The sequence below is a fragment of the Alnus glutinosa genome, chromosome 10 (genome assembly GCF_958979055.1).
Source record: "Alnus glutinosa chromosome 10, dhAlnGlut1.1, whole genome shotgun sequence".
NCBI lineage: Eukaryota > Viridiplantae > Streptophyta > Magnoliopsida > Fagales > Betulaceae > Alnus > Alnus glutinosa.
The window spans coordinates 19,647,378-19,663,701 of record NC_084895.1 but is presented as its reverse complement, the minus strand read 5'-3'; the positions used below and the strand labels follow the sequence as shown (position 1 = coordinate 19,663,701).

At 35.4% G+C, this 16,324-nt stretch overlaps 2 protein-coding genes across 2 annotated transcripts; both read left to right on the top strand.

Moving 5' to 3' along the window:
• The first annotated feature begins 904 nt into the window (after positions 1-904).
• LOC133879463 (hydroquinone glucosyltransferase-like) lies at positions 905-5,214 on the top strand. The gene is made up of 3 exons (XM_062318034.1): positions 905-1,309; positions 2,737-3,630; positions 4,291-5,214. The coding sequence occupies exons 2-3, from the start codon at positions 2,887-2,889 to the stop codon at positions 4,957-4,959; spliced, it is 1,413 nt and encodes a 470-aa protein (XP_062174018.1). The 5' UTR covers positions 905-1,309; positions 2,737-2,886; the 3' UTR covers positions 4,960-5,214.
• Positions 5,215-12,706: 7,492 nt separating this feature from the next.
• On the top strand, positions 12,707-15,133 carry LOC133878835 (hydroquinone glucosyltransferase-like). The gene is made up of 2 exons (XM_062317378.1): positions 12,707-13,494; positions 14,348-15,133. Exons 1-2 carry the CDS (start codon positions 12,751-12,753, stop codon positions 15,017-15,019), a joined length of 1,416 nt encoding a protein of 471 aa, XP_062173362.1. The 5' UTR covers positions 12,707-12,750; the 3' UTR covers positions 15,020-15,133.
• The last annotated feature ends 1,191 nt before the right edge of the window (positions 15,134-16,324 follow it).

Here is a 16,324-nt window from a genome sequence, read left to right as displayed (position 1 = left end):
TATCATTTATTGTTCAAACAATGCCAAATTAAGATTAGTGTCATTTGAACAGTAAACAACATTATTTAGCACTGTTTTGTACAAGCAACATTAATTCAAATGACACTAAACAACTTTTTTTTTTTGTAGTGTATCCAACAAAGTCATGAACCAAAGCAGAGTTTTATATACTATGCCAAGACAAACAATTCTTAGTTGAGTAATGTTAAACGTTACCTCATGTTTTTGTTGTATTCTTCAAAATTAATGTGGCTTTGAAAATCATTATCGGATCAAAATTTAAAAGTGATTTATCACAAATTCAATGGTGATTTTAAAAGGTGCATCAATTTTGGACACGAGTCTTACATTTAACATTACTCTTCTTAGGGTACGTTGGGAATTGCAATTCTATAGACAAAAAGTGCGATTTTAAACCAAATCGCAAAAAATGAATCGTTTGGAATTGCGTTTTTTTAAAAAATTGCAATCTAAAATCCCACAAAATTTGCCTTTTCAAATCGCATGCAATTTGGTATTTTTTTGAAAACGTACAATTTTAAAGGCTAAACTGCGATTTTTCCAAACACTTAATTACGTTTTTAAATCTCTCATTTTAAAATCACGCTTTTTGAAAATCACAATTAATTTTTTTTTACACATCCACACAAGAGGATGAGGGAAAATTCAACTAGTAACCTCCACTTCATAAGACGTGGTCCCAAACCGATTGAACTACCCTTGAGGACAATATCAACCAGATTATAATTCAGATTATTTGAATTAAAAAAATGATAATAATAATAATAATCTTGTCAAATTTAAGTGGGGCTGCACGTGGTTGGTCATGAATTTGATTGAGCTTTGTTTATATATGTTTGGCTGATTCTAAGAATCTTGGCTACTGCAATTTTGCACGTGATCTTCCTCGGCTGCTGCATCAATTTGCTTCATCAGCACGAAAAATCTGAAAACCAGACAAAGATCGAGTTGCTGCAAACATAAGCTGAAAGCTTGACTATATACTCTGTAGCATTTGTCTGTAAATCTGTTCAGTACTGCTTGTTTGAACCGTCGAAGATCTCACCGAGCACAGAAGTGCGCCGGAGCTACAAGAGAAACCCAGATGCTCTGTCGATCACCTCTCTGTCTACCTGCCCACCGCCTGCAAGAAACCGGACCTACAGATCTGCTGCCTCTTTACGTGACGTGATCGAGGTTGCCGTGGATCAACTACCACACCGAACAAGACCGCGCCACCACCAGCCAAGAGAGACAGCCAATTGCTAAAGCTACGGTGCGTTCAGACGTTCTCTCTCCGGACGAAAAGGTAACCTCAAGCCTCAAGGAGTTTTTAACCTAGCTAGCATTTCTCTTCTTCAAAACAAGAAGTTTTTAACCTCAAGGACTTATCTTGAGTGGGAAGTTACCACCCCCAAGGAATTTTAAAGCTTTTTTATTTTCGTATTTGCCTTTTTTTTCCATGAACTACGGTACACAAGGACATTAAAATCAAAAAGCCACCGTAAATTCTGCCATCTCTCTTATTTTAATATTTTTTAAACCCATCCATTTCAAACCTACGATTATAGTAAAAGATACAGAGGTTTGCGGAAGAGGCCGTACGGCCCATACGTGGCCGAGATCCGAGATCCAAGATTCATTCCACTCGACGGAGGACGTGGCGTTGTTGCTGTGGGGGCATAAGGTGAAGATCAATTTCCCGGTGACCGGCGCTCAAATGGCCGATTTTTGGGTTCGAGACAAAGGGAGGGTTTCGGTTCAGTGACATGCGGCGAGGCCAACGATGAGTAGTATGAGCAGCACTATGGAGTCCTTCAGTGGGCCACGGGTCGTGGTGGTGGGCCCCCCTGGTGGTCAGAACCAGTACCGCCTGTGCACCCGGCCTTGTCCGATGAATGCTGCAGCGACTTCGACTCCCTCCTCTTCGGTCGTCGACGACAACAATGAAAGAAATTCTTTGTCTTCCATCTCTGCGACTCCCTCGTCTTCCATCTCTGGGACGAGGAATGGATGGGTTTTTCTCAAAAGAAACAAAAAAAGAAATGGATGGATTTTAAAAAATATTAAAATAAGAGAGATTGCAGAATTTGCAATAACTTTTTGACTTTAGTGTCCTCATGTATTGTAGTTTGACGGGGAAAAAAGGCAAATACGAAAATGGGAAAGCTTTGCCAAACAGGCTCAAGTCTTTACAAAAATATAATTTTCTATATTATGCCCTGCCAATAATTATGACTTTTTTGACACCCTTAAATGTTGCTTTCTAAAAAGATAGTTAAATATTGAGAAAGAAATTGTTAAAAATTTTCCTATAAATATAATAATTTATGAATTTTATTTCATGAAAGAGACAGATATTGTCGAATATAATTTAAAAGAGATGTCAAGTTTTTTATATTTTTTATTTTTTGTTACATGTCTATGCAAACAGTAAATTTTTGTATTCGAAAGAGAACTTCGTTCTAAAGATAATTTTATAGTTACGTAACTTTTATATATGGTTAATTATAACTTACGACTTAGTATGAAATTAAATATAAGATTTGTCTATTTTTATTTTCATAAGCACTTTGTACACATATAAAAGGATTATATTTATGTATTTATTTATTTATTTGCGTAGGTTCGGACTCCCCGCCCATAAAATTCTGATTTTCTTCTTGCCTTAATACCTTGTAAACCATAAGGTATAATGTTCATTAATCTCCTTTTGAATGTAAATAATTCTTTTAGGCTACGCTAGTGGACGAAAGTTTGAAATTTATCCGACTCATGTGAAGTGGTACTTTGCACGGTGTAATGAGGATTCGCTTCCGATACCCCGGTTTAAAAAAAATAAAATAAAATAAAGGAGGAGGAGGAAAAAAAAGGAGGATTTTGTCCATGGAACACAAACCCCACATAGCAATTCTACCAAGTCCAGGGATGGGTCACCTTATCCCACTTGTGGAGCTTGCCAAGATCCTTGCTCTACGCCATGACTACCGTCTCACATGCATCATTCCCACAATTGGGTCTCCATCAAAAGCCATGAAAGGAGTCCTCGAAGCTCTCCCCACAAGCATAGACCATGTATTTCTTCCTCCGGTGAACCTGAACGACCTCCCGGCAGGCGAACAGCCCGGAATACAAGTTTTCCTCACCATGACTCGCTCTCTGCCATCTATTCGCGACGTGTTGAAGTCCTTGGTCGAAACTTCTCGGTTAGCCGCCGTTATCCTCGATCATACTGCCACCGACGCACTAGATGTTGCCAATGAGCTAAACCTCTCGCCGTACATTTTCTTCACCTCAAGTGCTTTGGCTCTGTCGTTGCTCTTGCATTTGCCAAAGCTGGACGAGACAATTTCGTGCGAGTACAGAGACCTGCCGGAACCGTTGAGACTTCCGGGGTGCGTACCTCTTGACGGTGGAGATCTTATGGATCACGTTCAAGACCGGAAAAGTGAACTGTACAGATTGTCTCTTCGCCACACAAAACGGCTCCGATTAGCTGAGGGTATTATGGTTAATACGTTCATGGACTTGCAAGGAAGAGCTATCAAAGCTTTGGAAGAGGAAGGAGCTGGAAACCCCACAATTTATCCAATTGGACCCATCATTCATACTGCTTCCAGTACTACACAGGTAGGGATAAGTTTTTACTTAATGTATTCTACAAGAGCTTTGTTTAATTGGGATTGCATTACTGGTCCGTTTGAATTTGTGATTTAAAAAATGTACGATTTGAAAATAATAATTTTAAAATCTACGATTTAAAAATGTGATTTTTAAAAATGCAGTTAAACATTTGGTAAAATTGTAGTTTGATCTTTAAAATTTCAATTTATCTTTTAAACTCGTGTTTTAAAAATACACCATATTTTCTGCAATTTGAAAATACTGATTTTTTAATTTTCAAATTACAATTTTTTAAAAACGCACTTTCTGAATGATATATTTTCTGCGATTTTGTTTAAAATTACATTTTTTGTCTAAAAAATCATAGTGCCAAATGCACATTAAGGAGCTTAAAAAGTGTTTTTAGAATATAAAAATATGTAGATGAAAAGTGTGCACTGATATATGTTATGTTAAATTATAAAAAGATGTAAAAATAAAAAATAATATTTTACGTGGGCCCAAACTCACGTAAAATATTTAATTTGAATGAAAAATGAATAATAGAAACGAGGTTTAAACTTAGAACATATGCTCTGATATATGTTATGTTAAATTATAACTTCTTTCACAAGCTTAAATCGATAGAAAATAATAAATTTAGTCATTTTAATAATATTATGGCAGGTTAACGAGCGAGAGTGTTTAAGTTGGTTGGACGATCAGCCGAGCGGCTCCGTCCTATTTGTGTCTTTTGGGAGTGGCGGAACCCTATCCTATGATCAGCTCAATGAGCTAGCCTTTGGATTGCAATTGAGTGATCAAAAGTTCTTATGGGTTGCAAGAAGCCCAAACAATGAATTGGCTAATGCAGCATACCTCAGTGACCAAAGCTATGAAAACCCTCTAGCTTACTTGCCAGAAGGTTTTGCAGAGAGGACCAAAGGGCAAGGACTAGTGGTGCCGTCATGGGCGCCGCAGGCCCGAGTCCTTGGCCACGGCTCCACGGGCGGTTTCTTAACGCACTGCGGTTGGAATTCAATCCTGGAGAGTGTCATGCATGGCATACCTTTGATTGCATGGCCGCTTTACTCAGAGCAAAGAATGAATGCAGTGTTACTGGTTGAGGATCTGAGAGTGGCTTTAAGACCAAAAGCTAACGAGAAAGGCCTTGTGAACAGAGAAGAAATTGCGAAAATTGTGAAGGGCTTGATGGTGGGAGAAGAGGGGAAAAGAGTTCACAGCCGTATGAAAGACATGAAGATGGCTGCTGAGAAAGCCCTAAGTGCAGAAGGTTCTTCTACAAGGGCAATCTCTGAATTAGCATTCAAGATTGGTTTTGAAACAGGACAATAATCTTAATTTTCTTGCTCGTCTACCTTATTTCTATTCTATATATATATATACATCACTTTAATTATCATATATTGTTGTTGGAAAATGGATTTGAAATGGAAAGGAACCGGTCAGTGAAAAAAGCAAGAGTAAAATTGTCCTTTCATATTTTTAGATAATTTTGTCCTTATTTTTTCACTAATCAGCTCCTCTCCATTTCATTTGAAATAGAAATAATCTATTTGTTTGTTGAATGTAGAATGTTTAACTAATTATATCATTTCGTATGTTGTGCTTGTTTTGAATGTGACTAAGTGACTCAATTTTGACACAACAATCTCATATTGAGAAGATGAATAGTTTAAATAAAGTAGACGAATTATTACATTGATTCTTTACTTTTCGAAATAAGCTTTATAAAAGATTTTAAGACGTTTCAAATCCAACTTGACTAGTTCTTTTCAAGTGGACTATTCTTTTTAGAACGATAACTTAAATGTGATTAGCGCTTTTTATTTTAATTTTAATTTTTTTTCCTTTTTCCTATGTAAGCTAAGGGGAAAAACACAATGGTTTTAATGTAAACCAAGGAAAAGAATACCATTGATATAAGAAAAGTTGAATAAGAGAGAAGAACGATGAGAGATCAGACCTATTAATTTACCACTTCGAGGCAAAGCAACTGTTGACCACAAGAAGAGGCACGTCACCTATTTTCTCTGACATCGGTGCAAATGTTGTATATTAATAGAGAAATGTTAAAACTATTCAAATGATTTTTTGGGGCTTTTTTATACCGACATGGTACCCTAATTTTTTTAATAAAAACAAGAAAGAAAAATTAATCTGTAGTTTTTTTTTTTTATTATTAAAAACAGGGTGCTATGTCAGCATAGATGAATCCCAGAAAGACATTAGAATGAGCTCTAGCATTTCTCATATTAAAAATATTGGGAAAAATTCGCATAATTTTTTCCTAAACTATCAAGCATTTTTTAATGAGAAATGCTAGGGATATCAAATTTTTTATCAAGATAATGTGGAGCATATTCATTGAAAATTATCAAAACAATTAATAAAAATAAATGTTATGAGTACCAAAGAACAAGCTCCACATCATTTTAGTGCACATCTGTTGGAAAAAGCTTTGATAGCTACTAGCATTTCTCTTTTTTAATGTTCTTCTTATACTTTAAAAATTTGCAATGTGAGTTCTAATCTTTCAATCCCTTTTAATTAGTTACTCATTCTTTATGACTTTTCGTTAAATCTTAATTGGACAAAATAAACTGACCAAAATAATCTTTATAAAAAAAAAAAAAAAAAAAAAAATCAAACAAATAAAAAAGTGAAAAACAAATTAGGGAAATGCATGTGGTTGTGAAGGTCACAAAATTATATGATTTTTGCGCTATTTGTTATGAATTGTTGTTTCATTTACTTCAATTAATTTCGCATCCATTCGATTGCTTCGGTGGATGATTAAAGACACGAAGAGAAAATGATATGAATTTCGTGTTTGATTTTTTGACACGCCCATGGTTCCTGAGTAAAACGAATCGATTTGGAAAAATTACCCGTTTGCTAATTACGGATGGATACGGCTGGATTCTACTCATCATGAATGAGCTCACGGATCGTAAAACTGCCCACTATTAAAGGGAATAAGATCTATCTTCTCTATTTTAAATAAAATGGATCAACAATATATATATCAATTTTATTATAAAATTTAAAATTGATGCATGTATGTAGTGACGGACTCACATCCATGGGTGGGGGACGACTGTCGCTCCAAAAGTTTTGAAATTCATCTTAAAATATGTAAATTTATAAATTTGTCCTCCCTAAAAATTTTTTACCCCTCTTTCATCTTGAAAGATCAAAAATATTCCTTTGTTTCTACCGTTCGCTTCTAACCAAATATCCAAACTTAGTTTCTTTTTTAGTCGCCTTAAAACTTGAGCTCACAAGTCATGAGTCGAAAACAACTACCATTGCAGTGACTCCACGTCTACAAGGACCAGCAAGGTATTGCTCTATCATGTCATGATGTTAATTGTGCAAGCCATATTATCTCTGTTTCTTTTCTCTCCTACTTTCTCAAATCTCAGCTTGGGTGCAGGCCCTTTCCTTTTGTATTGGACATTGGCTTCCCCTCTAGATGGCAACCAGGTTGTGCCGTGGTGACTAGTGAGTACTCTCTCTCTCTCTCATCATGTAAGCAATAACATTTTTTTCATGCCAATTATTTGTTTTTTTTTAAAGTACTCCTTTTTATAATTTTAGTTTTTTTAGTGATTTCGTGATGTTACTAATGTATCTATTGATTTCTATTTATAAATTCTTAGCATGGTTTTCATTTTTGGTAGTTTGATAATATATAGCTTTTTATATTGATTAGAAATCTCTTTATTAATAGTCTTGATGTCCAGGATTCCATCTTTCATTTCTAATTTTAAGATTCCAAGTGAAGTGATAGAGAAATCTCTTATAACTCTTCCATTTTTTATTTTTTATGGTACTCTTAATTTGGCATTTTGACAAGAACAAACTTTTTTTATTCTATGCCAGTATGGCACTATCTTGTTCTTGTAAGGCCGACCGGCACTGTTCCAACATTATAGTAATTAGAAATTTAGAATATTAGATGCTTAAGTTTCTCCATAAATCATAATTGTTACTTCTTTCTTTTACTAGCATAGCTGTACGAATTATGGACCATGTGATTTCTAAGAGTTATCATATCTATGGATCATGTGCTTTCATATTTGGTCAAATATGTTCTGACTTTTAAATGAGCTTATCATTTAGGCTTTGCATGTTTCAACATTGTTATGACTTGACTCTCATCATTGTTGTTGTTAGAGGTTTCGGGGGTTCTTGTTAAGAGAGAGAGTTTACGCTCAATAGTACCATTTTTCTTAAACCCCATAAATTGTACTTAGTTTATTTTACTAGTAGTTTATACTATTGTGGGTTTGTGATATCATGAAAATTTGAAATTATAATTTTGAATCGAATGGATACTTTGATATAAAAAAATTATACAAGTTTGTTTAATTTGTTAGTAGTGGTAATAAAAACTATAATAAATATATATATATATATATATATATATATATATATATATATATATATATATATATATATATATATATTTTACATGTCCACACAAGAGTGAGGATAAATATCACTTATTAGTAGCAATAAGAACTATAATGAAATTCTAACAAATATCACTTATTAATAGGATAAATATCACTTATTTTGTACATGTCTATAGAAAAATAGGAAACTTGTGTATTCCAAAGGAAAGTTCTCTTGATTTCTTCTAAGATGATTTTATAAACATGTAACTTTTGTATACAATAATGACTTACAATTAAATGTGAAATTAAATTTAAGGCTTTTATAGTTTATTTTACATAAACACATACAGACACGCATAGAGAAAAACTATATGTATCGATGTACTTATGAGGCTCCAAGTAATTCATCAAAAAACAAACAAAAAAATTACAAAAATAAATTACGAAGACTCCAATTGCCGAAAAATTGTAAATGCCAAAATCTTTCGAGTTCTGATTCATGAACCACACACCTGACTGTAGCTTTCTCGGAACAGATGCATGACCAACGCCATTGCAATCATCAAAAAACTGTACAAAGAATTTTTTTAAAAAAAAAAAAAAAAAAAAAAAAAGAGGGGGGTTAAAAAGCGACAATCAAGGAGCATGAACAATAATTAGGAACTTCCACTCATCAAAACTGTCTACCTTTATGGAAATTTTAAATCTCTTGCTTAGAGCCATTACTCATACGGTGCTTGTACACGAAGCTCATCTTCTCTGTCAAACACATCGCAACCCATTTCGTAGCCTTCGTAGGTCAAGCTTGTCCGACCAACAACGCTCAATCTCCTTAGCCTCTCTTTCTTCAATCTTTTCGAAGGTATTAAAGTCCCCACCAACGCTATGACTTTTTTAGTGTATTTTTACTTCTTGATCTTTTTGTGTGTTTGTGTGAGAGCTCCTTCATGTATTGATTTGTAATTCTGACCCTTCAAAATCACACACACAAATAGAAACACTCATTGCCGCTAGACAATTGAAAAGAAGTAAGAGGGAGGCCGGATATGATTGAAAAAAATTGTCGTGGATCGAATCTCGTTTAGGTAGATTTTCTTTTGAACTCTCAGCCTCGCTCATTCCTTCCGTCAAACAAAATCTGTTTGGTGGATTTTTTTCTGTATTCTTTCTGTGCAATGGCCGAACAAGGACAACATAATAACTCTATAATCTAAGAAAAATAAAGGACAAAATAACCCTACCTAATTTAATTTAAAGAAAAAAGAACAAGGGTAGAATCGTAAAACCGCACCATCAAACAAGAAACGCTGTAGAAGGCCCTTTCACACTTTTTATGCTACTGTAAAGATATATCCCCACTCAAATATATATATATATATTAAAGTGTGGCTGCGCGTGGTTGGTGAATTTGATTGAGCTTTGTTTATGTTTGACTGATTCAAAGAATCTTGGCTGCTGCATCCGGTGCTTCATTCACTCATTAGCACGGAAAATCTGAAAGCCGGCCAGACAAAGAGTTGCTGCAAATTAACATAAGCTTGACTATATATATACGATCTGTAGCTTTTGTCTGTAAAATCTGTTCACGCTTGCTGTTTGGACTGCCGAAGATCTCGCCGAGCACAGAAGTCCGCCGGAGCTACAAGAGAAACCCAGATCGATGCTCCGTCACCTCTCTGTCTAGCTAGCTACCTGCCCAACAAACCGGAACTACAGATCTGCTGCCTCTTTACGTTACGTAATCGAGGTTACCGTCGACAGGAACGCGCCGCCACGAGCTAAGAAACACTGCCAAAGCTACAGTGCGTTCAGACATTCTCGCTCCGGACGGAAAGGTAACACATATAAACAAAAGACTGTAAACCTCACAAGTTATTTACATTTATCCTCGGTTTGTTTTGGCGTACGATGATTTGTGCAAAATGATTTTAGCATCTTTTAGTGTTTAGTAAGGGCAAAAATAATAGTTTATCGAAAAATGATTCCCGTTTTACCCAAAATGCTCTGTAAATTTTAAAAAATGATTTACGCTTTTTAAAAGTATAAATCATTTTTTTCAGATGGCAGACGCATTCAACCCTCTTTTAAACGATACAGTCAACCTTTACGTTTAAGTAGTCGACCACCACCAGAATATGGTCAGCGTCGAAATCCGACAATGTTCGGTCACTGTCGCCGGATTCCGGCTACCTTTGCCGGAATCCGATCTGCCCATACGTCAGCCTACTGGTCGGGATCCGGTCGTTTTGTACTGGATTCCAGCCGTTCTGGCTAGAACAGTTGGCTTCCGACACAAATGGCCAGATTCCAGCCATCTTCGCGGAAATTCGACCAACCTAGATTATGACAGAACTGTTCGGATTTCGCCCTTTATCTCACAATATGGCAACAGTGGCCGGAATCTGATGAAATTAGTCAAAATCCTGCCGGTCAGTAACGGAATCTCGTCACCAATGATTTTTATTATTTTACATTAATATTTCTATGTTGTGAATGAAAATTGATTTTTATAAGTTAATATGGTTGAATAAAAATATAAAAAATATTTATAATTTTCCGTACGTGCCAAACACCGAAAAATGTATTCGGTAAAAAACATTTTCCTGAAAAATGACTTCCTTTAAACCATTTTATGATAAAAATCATTTTACGTCGAAACAAACAGAAGATTATTATATAAACCACACTTTTTTTTCTTTTTTTTTTTTTTTTTTTTTATTTTTAGATATGTAAGCCACACATTCACTCCCACATAAATCGCCAGCTCTTTATACGTAACACTCTTAAAACCAAGAAGTTTTTTTTTTTTTTTTAACATGTAGCATGTGTTACTATATATTGCTTAAAAAAGCCCGAAGGCTTACATCTTGAGAAAGAGGTACAAGACCTCTATACTCTAAGCTAGAAGGATCTGATTTAAAAAACAACTGTTAGAGCAAAGACACCAAATTTTACCAGAATTACATTTGAGTCTCTCTTATATTAATGCTCACACTCAAATAAAAGAGGGCCAATCTAGCATCTAGTCAACAAAAATTCCAATAAAATTTGAGCAATACATAGTCAAACTATACCGGAAGAAACAAGAGGAATACACAACACAAAAACAGAGAAAACCCATAAAAGCTGCCGGCAATGAGGCAGTGGCGGATTCCGCCGGAGACTGTGGCACGTGGAGGACACGCGCCGTCACCGGTACCACCCAGCCGTAAATAGACCACCGTAAACCCCATCCAACACAGTGCACGGCCAGAAAAGGTGGAGCGTGGCCATCATGCGCTCCAAAGAGCAAAAGGCTCTCTGGCGCGTGCCGGCCTTGCGCTGGGAACCGATTACCGACGTGGCCTGAGCTTCCAGCGGCTGGAGCGGACAACGACGATGAACGCGGCTGAGGGGCGTGTGTCTTGGAATATGCAACAAAGATGTGTAGATCTGGCTCGAAAGTTGAAGAAGAAAATTTGAACAAACCGGCCAAAACACCTCCGTTAAAAGACACGAATACCGCCACACTCCCAAGCTGGATCACCTAGATTTGAGCCTTTCTGCCATGAACAAAAGAAAGAGAAAGAGAAAAAAACAAATACAAGCCTCCATAGCCTAACAAGGCTAGGGGAACAACAGCTCCACAGCCTTAATAGCTGGGAGAAATCTAGCCTCCACTGAGGAAAACTCATGGAGGAAACAAAAACCTTAGTCCAAGAGGACTAAGGGACAAGACCAAAGCCAAGGGGAAGGAGGCTCGCCTCCCTCCCCCGGCAACGACAATTTCTCTCTTTTTTTTCCTCTGCTTCTCTCTCTCTTTCTCTCTCTCTCGTTCCACAAAAACAAGAAGTTTTAAACCTGAGCGCGGGGCTTGAGTGGCAAGTCACTTTGTTTTAATGTCTCGTAAATTATTAAGTGTAAGGTTAGACCTTTGTTGGTATAAACAATTTCTTGAAGACTTAAAGTCAAGTCTGCGGACAAAGACAGAACTAAAAATGTAGAGGCATACATACGAATATGGATATAGTTATTTATAATATTTGTAATCGTATCTGCAAAATACGGATATCAATTTTAGATATCTGCCTCATATTTTTACTAACCGTATTTGTACAGTTATTGTGGTTATTATTTGTTATCCGCATATTAGGTAATTAATTGGCGTTTTGAACCTATTTTACTCTTTTAATTTGTGCTTTTTTTTTGAATCTCTATTAGAGATTATTTTAAACGATTTTGTAAATAATTTTGGTCAAACTTTATTGTTTTGGGGCTGGGTTTGGTTTAATTTTTTTTAGGCCCTAATCTTTTAAAAATATATTAATTTCACATTACTTTTGTCTTTTTCTCCAAATATTACACGAAAGAACAACACAACCAATCAAACTAATGTAAACATAACCTATATCAATCCAAAACGAAGTCATTTTGGTATTAAACACTAAAACAACACATACAATATATATATATATATAAGTGTGAAGTAAATTGATGGATACAAGATTCAAACTCAAAATTTTTTACTTTGATAAAATGTTAAATCACCACTTATTCTAAAATATTAAGATAATTTAATTTGTTGATAGGAAGTGATTAATTTAATTATTTAATTTATATTCTAACATGTGTTTTCCACGATGCATGTCTCGAAAATCTAGTCCTGGCTAAATTCTCAATAAAAAAAAAAAAAAAAAAAAAAAAAAAGAAAAAAAAAAGAAAAAAAAAGAGGAGTTTGTCCATGGAACACAAACCCCACATAGCAATTCTACCAAGTCCAGGGATGGGTCACCTTATCCCACTTGTGGAGCTTGCCAAGATCCTTGCTCTTCGCCATGACTACCGTCTCACATGCATCATTCCCACAATTGGGTCTCCATCAAAAGCCATGAAAGGAGTCCTCGAAGCTCTCCCCACAAGCATAGACCATGTCTTTCTTCCTCCGGTGAACCTGAACGACCTCCCGGCCGGCGAACAGCCCGGAATCCAAGTTTTCCTCACCATGACTCGCTCTCTGCCATCTATTCGCGACGTGTTGAAGTCCTTGGTCGAAACTTCTCGGTTAGCCGCGGTTATCCTCGATCATACGGCCACCGACGCACTAGATGTTGCCAAGGAGCTAAACCTCTCGCCCTACATTTTCTTCACGTCAAGTGCTTTGGCTCTGTCGTTGCTCTTGCATTTGCCAAAGCTGGACGAGACGATTTCGTGCGAGTACAGAGACCTGCCGGAACCGTTGAAACTTCCGGGGTGCGTACCTCTTGACGGTGGAGATCTTATGGACCACGTTCAAGACCGGAAAAGTGAACTGTACAAATTGTTTCTTCGCCACACAAAACGGCTCCGATTGGCTGAGGGCATTATGGTTAATACGTCCATGGACTTGCAAGGAAGAGCTGTCAAAGCTTTGGAAGAGGAAGGAGCTGGAAACCCCACAATTTATCCAATTGGACCCATCATTCAAACTGCTTCAAGTACTACACAGGTAGGGTTAAATTTGTACTTATCCTACAAGTTAAGATCGATAAAAAATGGTAAATTTAGAGCTGGTCTGGAATTGCATTAATGGTCTTTTTGAATTTGTGATTTTAAAATGTGCTATTTTAAAATAACAATTTTAAAACTTGTGATTTAAAAAAAATGATTTTTAAAAACGCAATTAAGTATTTGGTAAAATCATAGTTTAACCTTTAAAATTTAAGTTTAGTCTTTAAAATCGTGCGTTTTTTAAAATGCACCACATTTTCTGCAATTGGAAAAGGCTAGTATTTTTCTTTTTCAAATCGTAATTTTTTAAAAATGCATTTTCTGAACGATATATTTTTTGCGATTTAGTTTAAAATTACATTTTTCATTTGCACTTTAAGGAGCTTAAAAAGTGTTTTTAGTTTATAAAAAGATGTACCCAAGAAAAAAAACACACACTTTTCGGCTTTTTTTACATACAGAAGCTCTATTTTTCAAAGTAATCTCAAACATGCTCTTAATCATTTAAATAATATTTTAACACTACTCTTCACATGTAGACCCAACAAACAAAATATTTAATTAAAACAAAAAGTACTTTTAGGCCTTTCTATTGACAAAAGCTTTATTTTTAAACATAATCTCAAACAGAATCTTAATCATTTAAATAAATTCTAACACTCTCCTTCGCTTGTGGGCCCAAATTCACGTCAAATATTTAATTGGAATGAAAAGTGAATAATAGAAACAAGGTTTAAACTTAAAACATTTGCTCTGATATATGTTATGTCAAATTATCACTTTTTTTAAAAGTTTAAATTGACAACAAAAAAAATATGATAAATTTAATCATTTTAATAAAATTCTGACAGGTTAACGAGAGAGAGTGTTTAAGTTGGTTGGACAATCAGCCAAGCGGCTCCGTCATATTTGTGTCTTTTGGGAGCGGTGGAACCCTATCCTATGATCAGCTCAATGAGCTAGCCTTAGGATTGGAATTGAGTGAGCAAAAGTTCTTATGGGTTGCAAGAAGCCCAAACAATGAATTGGCTAATGCAGCATACCTCAGTGACCAAAGCCATGAAAACCCTCTAACTTTCTTGCCGGAAGGTTTTGCTGAGAGGACCAAAGGGCAAGGACTAGTGGTGCCGTCATGGGCGCCGCAGGCCCGAGTCCTTAGCCACGACGCCACGGGCGGGTTCTTAACGCATTGCGGTTGGAATTCAATCTTGGAGAGTGTCATGCATGGCATACCTTTGATTGCATGGCCGCTTTACTCAGAGCAAAGAATGAATGCAGTGTTACTTGTTGAGGATCTGGAAGTGGCTTTAAGACCAAAAGCTAACAAGAAAGGCCTTGTGAACAGAGAAGAAATTGCGAAAATTGTGAAGGGTTTGATGGTGGGAGAAGAGGGGAAAAGAGTTCACAGCCGTATGAAAGACATGAAGATGGCTGCTGAGAATGCACTAAGTGCAGAAGGTTCTTCTACAAGGGCAATCTCTGAATTAGCATTCAAGATTGGTTTTAAAACAGGAGAATCTTAATTTTCTTGCTCGTCACCTTATTTCTACTCTATTTATGTCACTTTAATCATCATGAACGAACTGGTGGATTGATTCTCTTTATTTTAAATGAAATGGATAATATCAATTTTAATATTTTATGGTCAAGCTTTTAAGTTTGTACATGTATGCATAAAGTCAATGTTGGACATCTTTTATAAAATTTAAGGGAAAATATACACTCTCCTTCAAACTAGAATTAGTATATTCTACAATTATTTGTCTGAATTTGAAAGAATTTAAGCAGGTGATTGTGAGAGACCACTTATGAGATCCATCTAACAGGATAAATGGCCGAACAACCCAATTTTTATTTGAGCAGGCGGGTCACATAAGTGGTCTCTTACAATTACCTATCTGAATTCTCTCAAATTCAGGTAAATAATTATATAGGATCATAATCCCTCAAACTACCACTCCATTATTAATGGAGTAATGCTACACATCATCCTCTTGTCCTCCTTTTGTCATCTCAAAATTGATGTGGCTCTTAAAATCACCATTTGATCAAAATTCAAGAGTGATATATCAAAAATTCAATGGTAATTTTAATAGCCACATCAATTTTGGGGGGACAAAAGGAGGACAAGGAGATAATGTGTAACATTACTCTATATATATATATATATATATATATATATATATATATATTGTGTAACATTACTCTATATATATATATATATATATATATATATATATATATATATATATATATATATATATATATATATATATATATATATATATATATATATATATATCCCTAAAGCTAACGAAAATACAAAAATTATTAAAAATTGAAAACCTTGGTTTTTCATTTTTTTTTTTAATTTTGAATTTTGTTAAAAAAATAATTTTTAGTTTTTTTTCTTATGTAATTTTAAGAATTTTATAATTTTATGGAATGTATTTTTATCATTAGGGAAACATTGACATTATTTGGTAGTTTAGGTAAGATATTGACATAATTGATAGTTTATGGGACAGATTGACAATTGGATGGTAGCTTAAGAAGGGTATGTATATTTTTTTCAAAATTTAAATAATTTTAAATCATTTACACCTACACCAACTTTAAATCCTAAGTATAAATATAAGACTGAGTATCGGTTAAATCCCTGATGATAGACGCCTTTTTGTTCACTGAACTGTCCCAGTCGGTTAAATCAGTTAATTAACTGATTTCATACGGAATCGGGCTGAAATCCGCATGGCAGGCTGAGCCCTAAACGCCATGGTACCAAATGGGCCGTAAAATGTTAGCGGCCCCCAACTAAAGACACAAAA

Excerpts from the sequence above, each read along its gene's own strand:
- LOC133878835 (XM_062317378.1), top strand. The coding sequence starts at position 12,751 with ATGGAACACAAACCCCACATAGCAATTCTACCAAGTCCAGGGATGGGT. Across the intron at positions 13,495-14,347 it reads CTGCTTCAAGTACTACACAG|GTTAACGAGAGAGAGTGTTT; the intron begins GTAGGGTTAAAT and ends AAATTCTGACAG.
- LOC133879463 (XM_062318034.1), top strand. The coding sequence starts at position 2,887 with ATGGAACACAAACCCCACATAGCAATTCTACCAAGTCCAGGGATGGGT. Across the intron at positions 3,631-4,290 it reads CTGCTTCCAGTACTACACAG|GTTAACGAGCGAGAGTGTTT; the intron begins GTAGGGATAAGT and ends ATATTATGGCAG.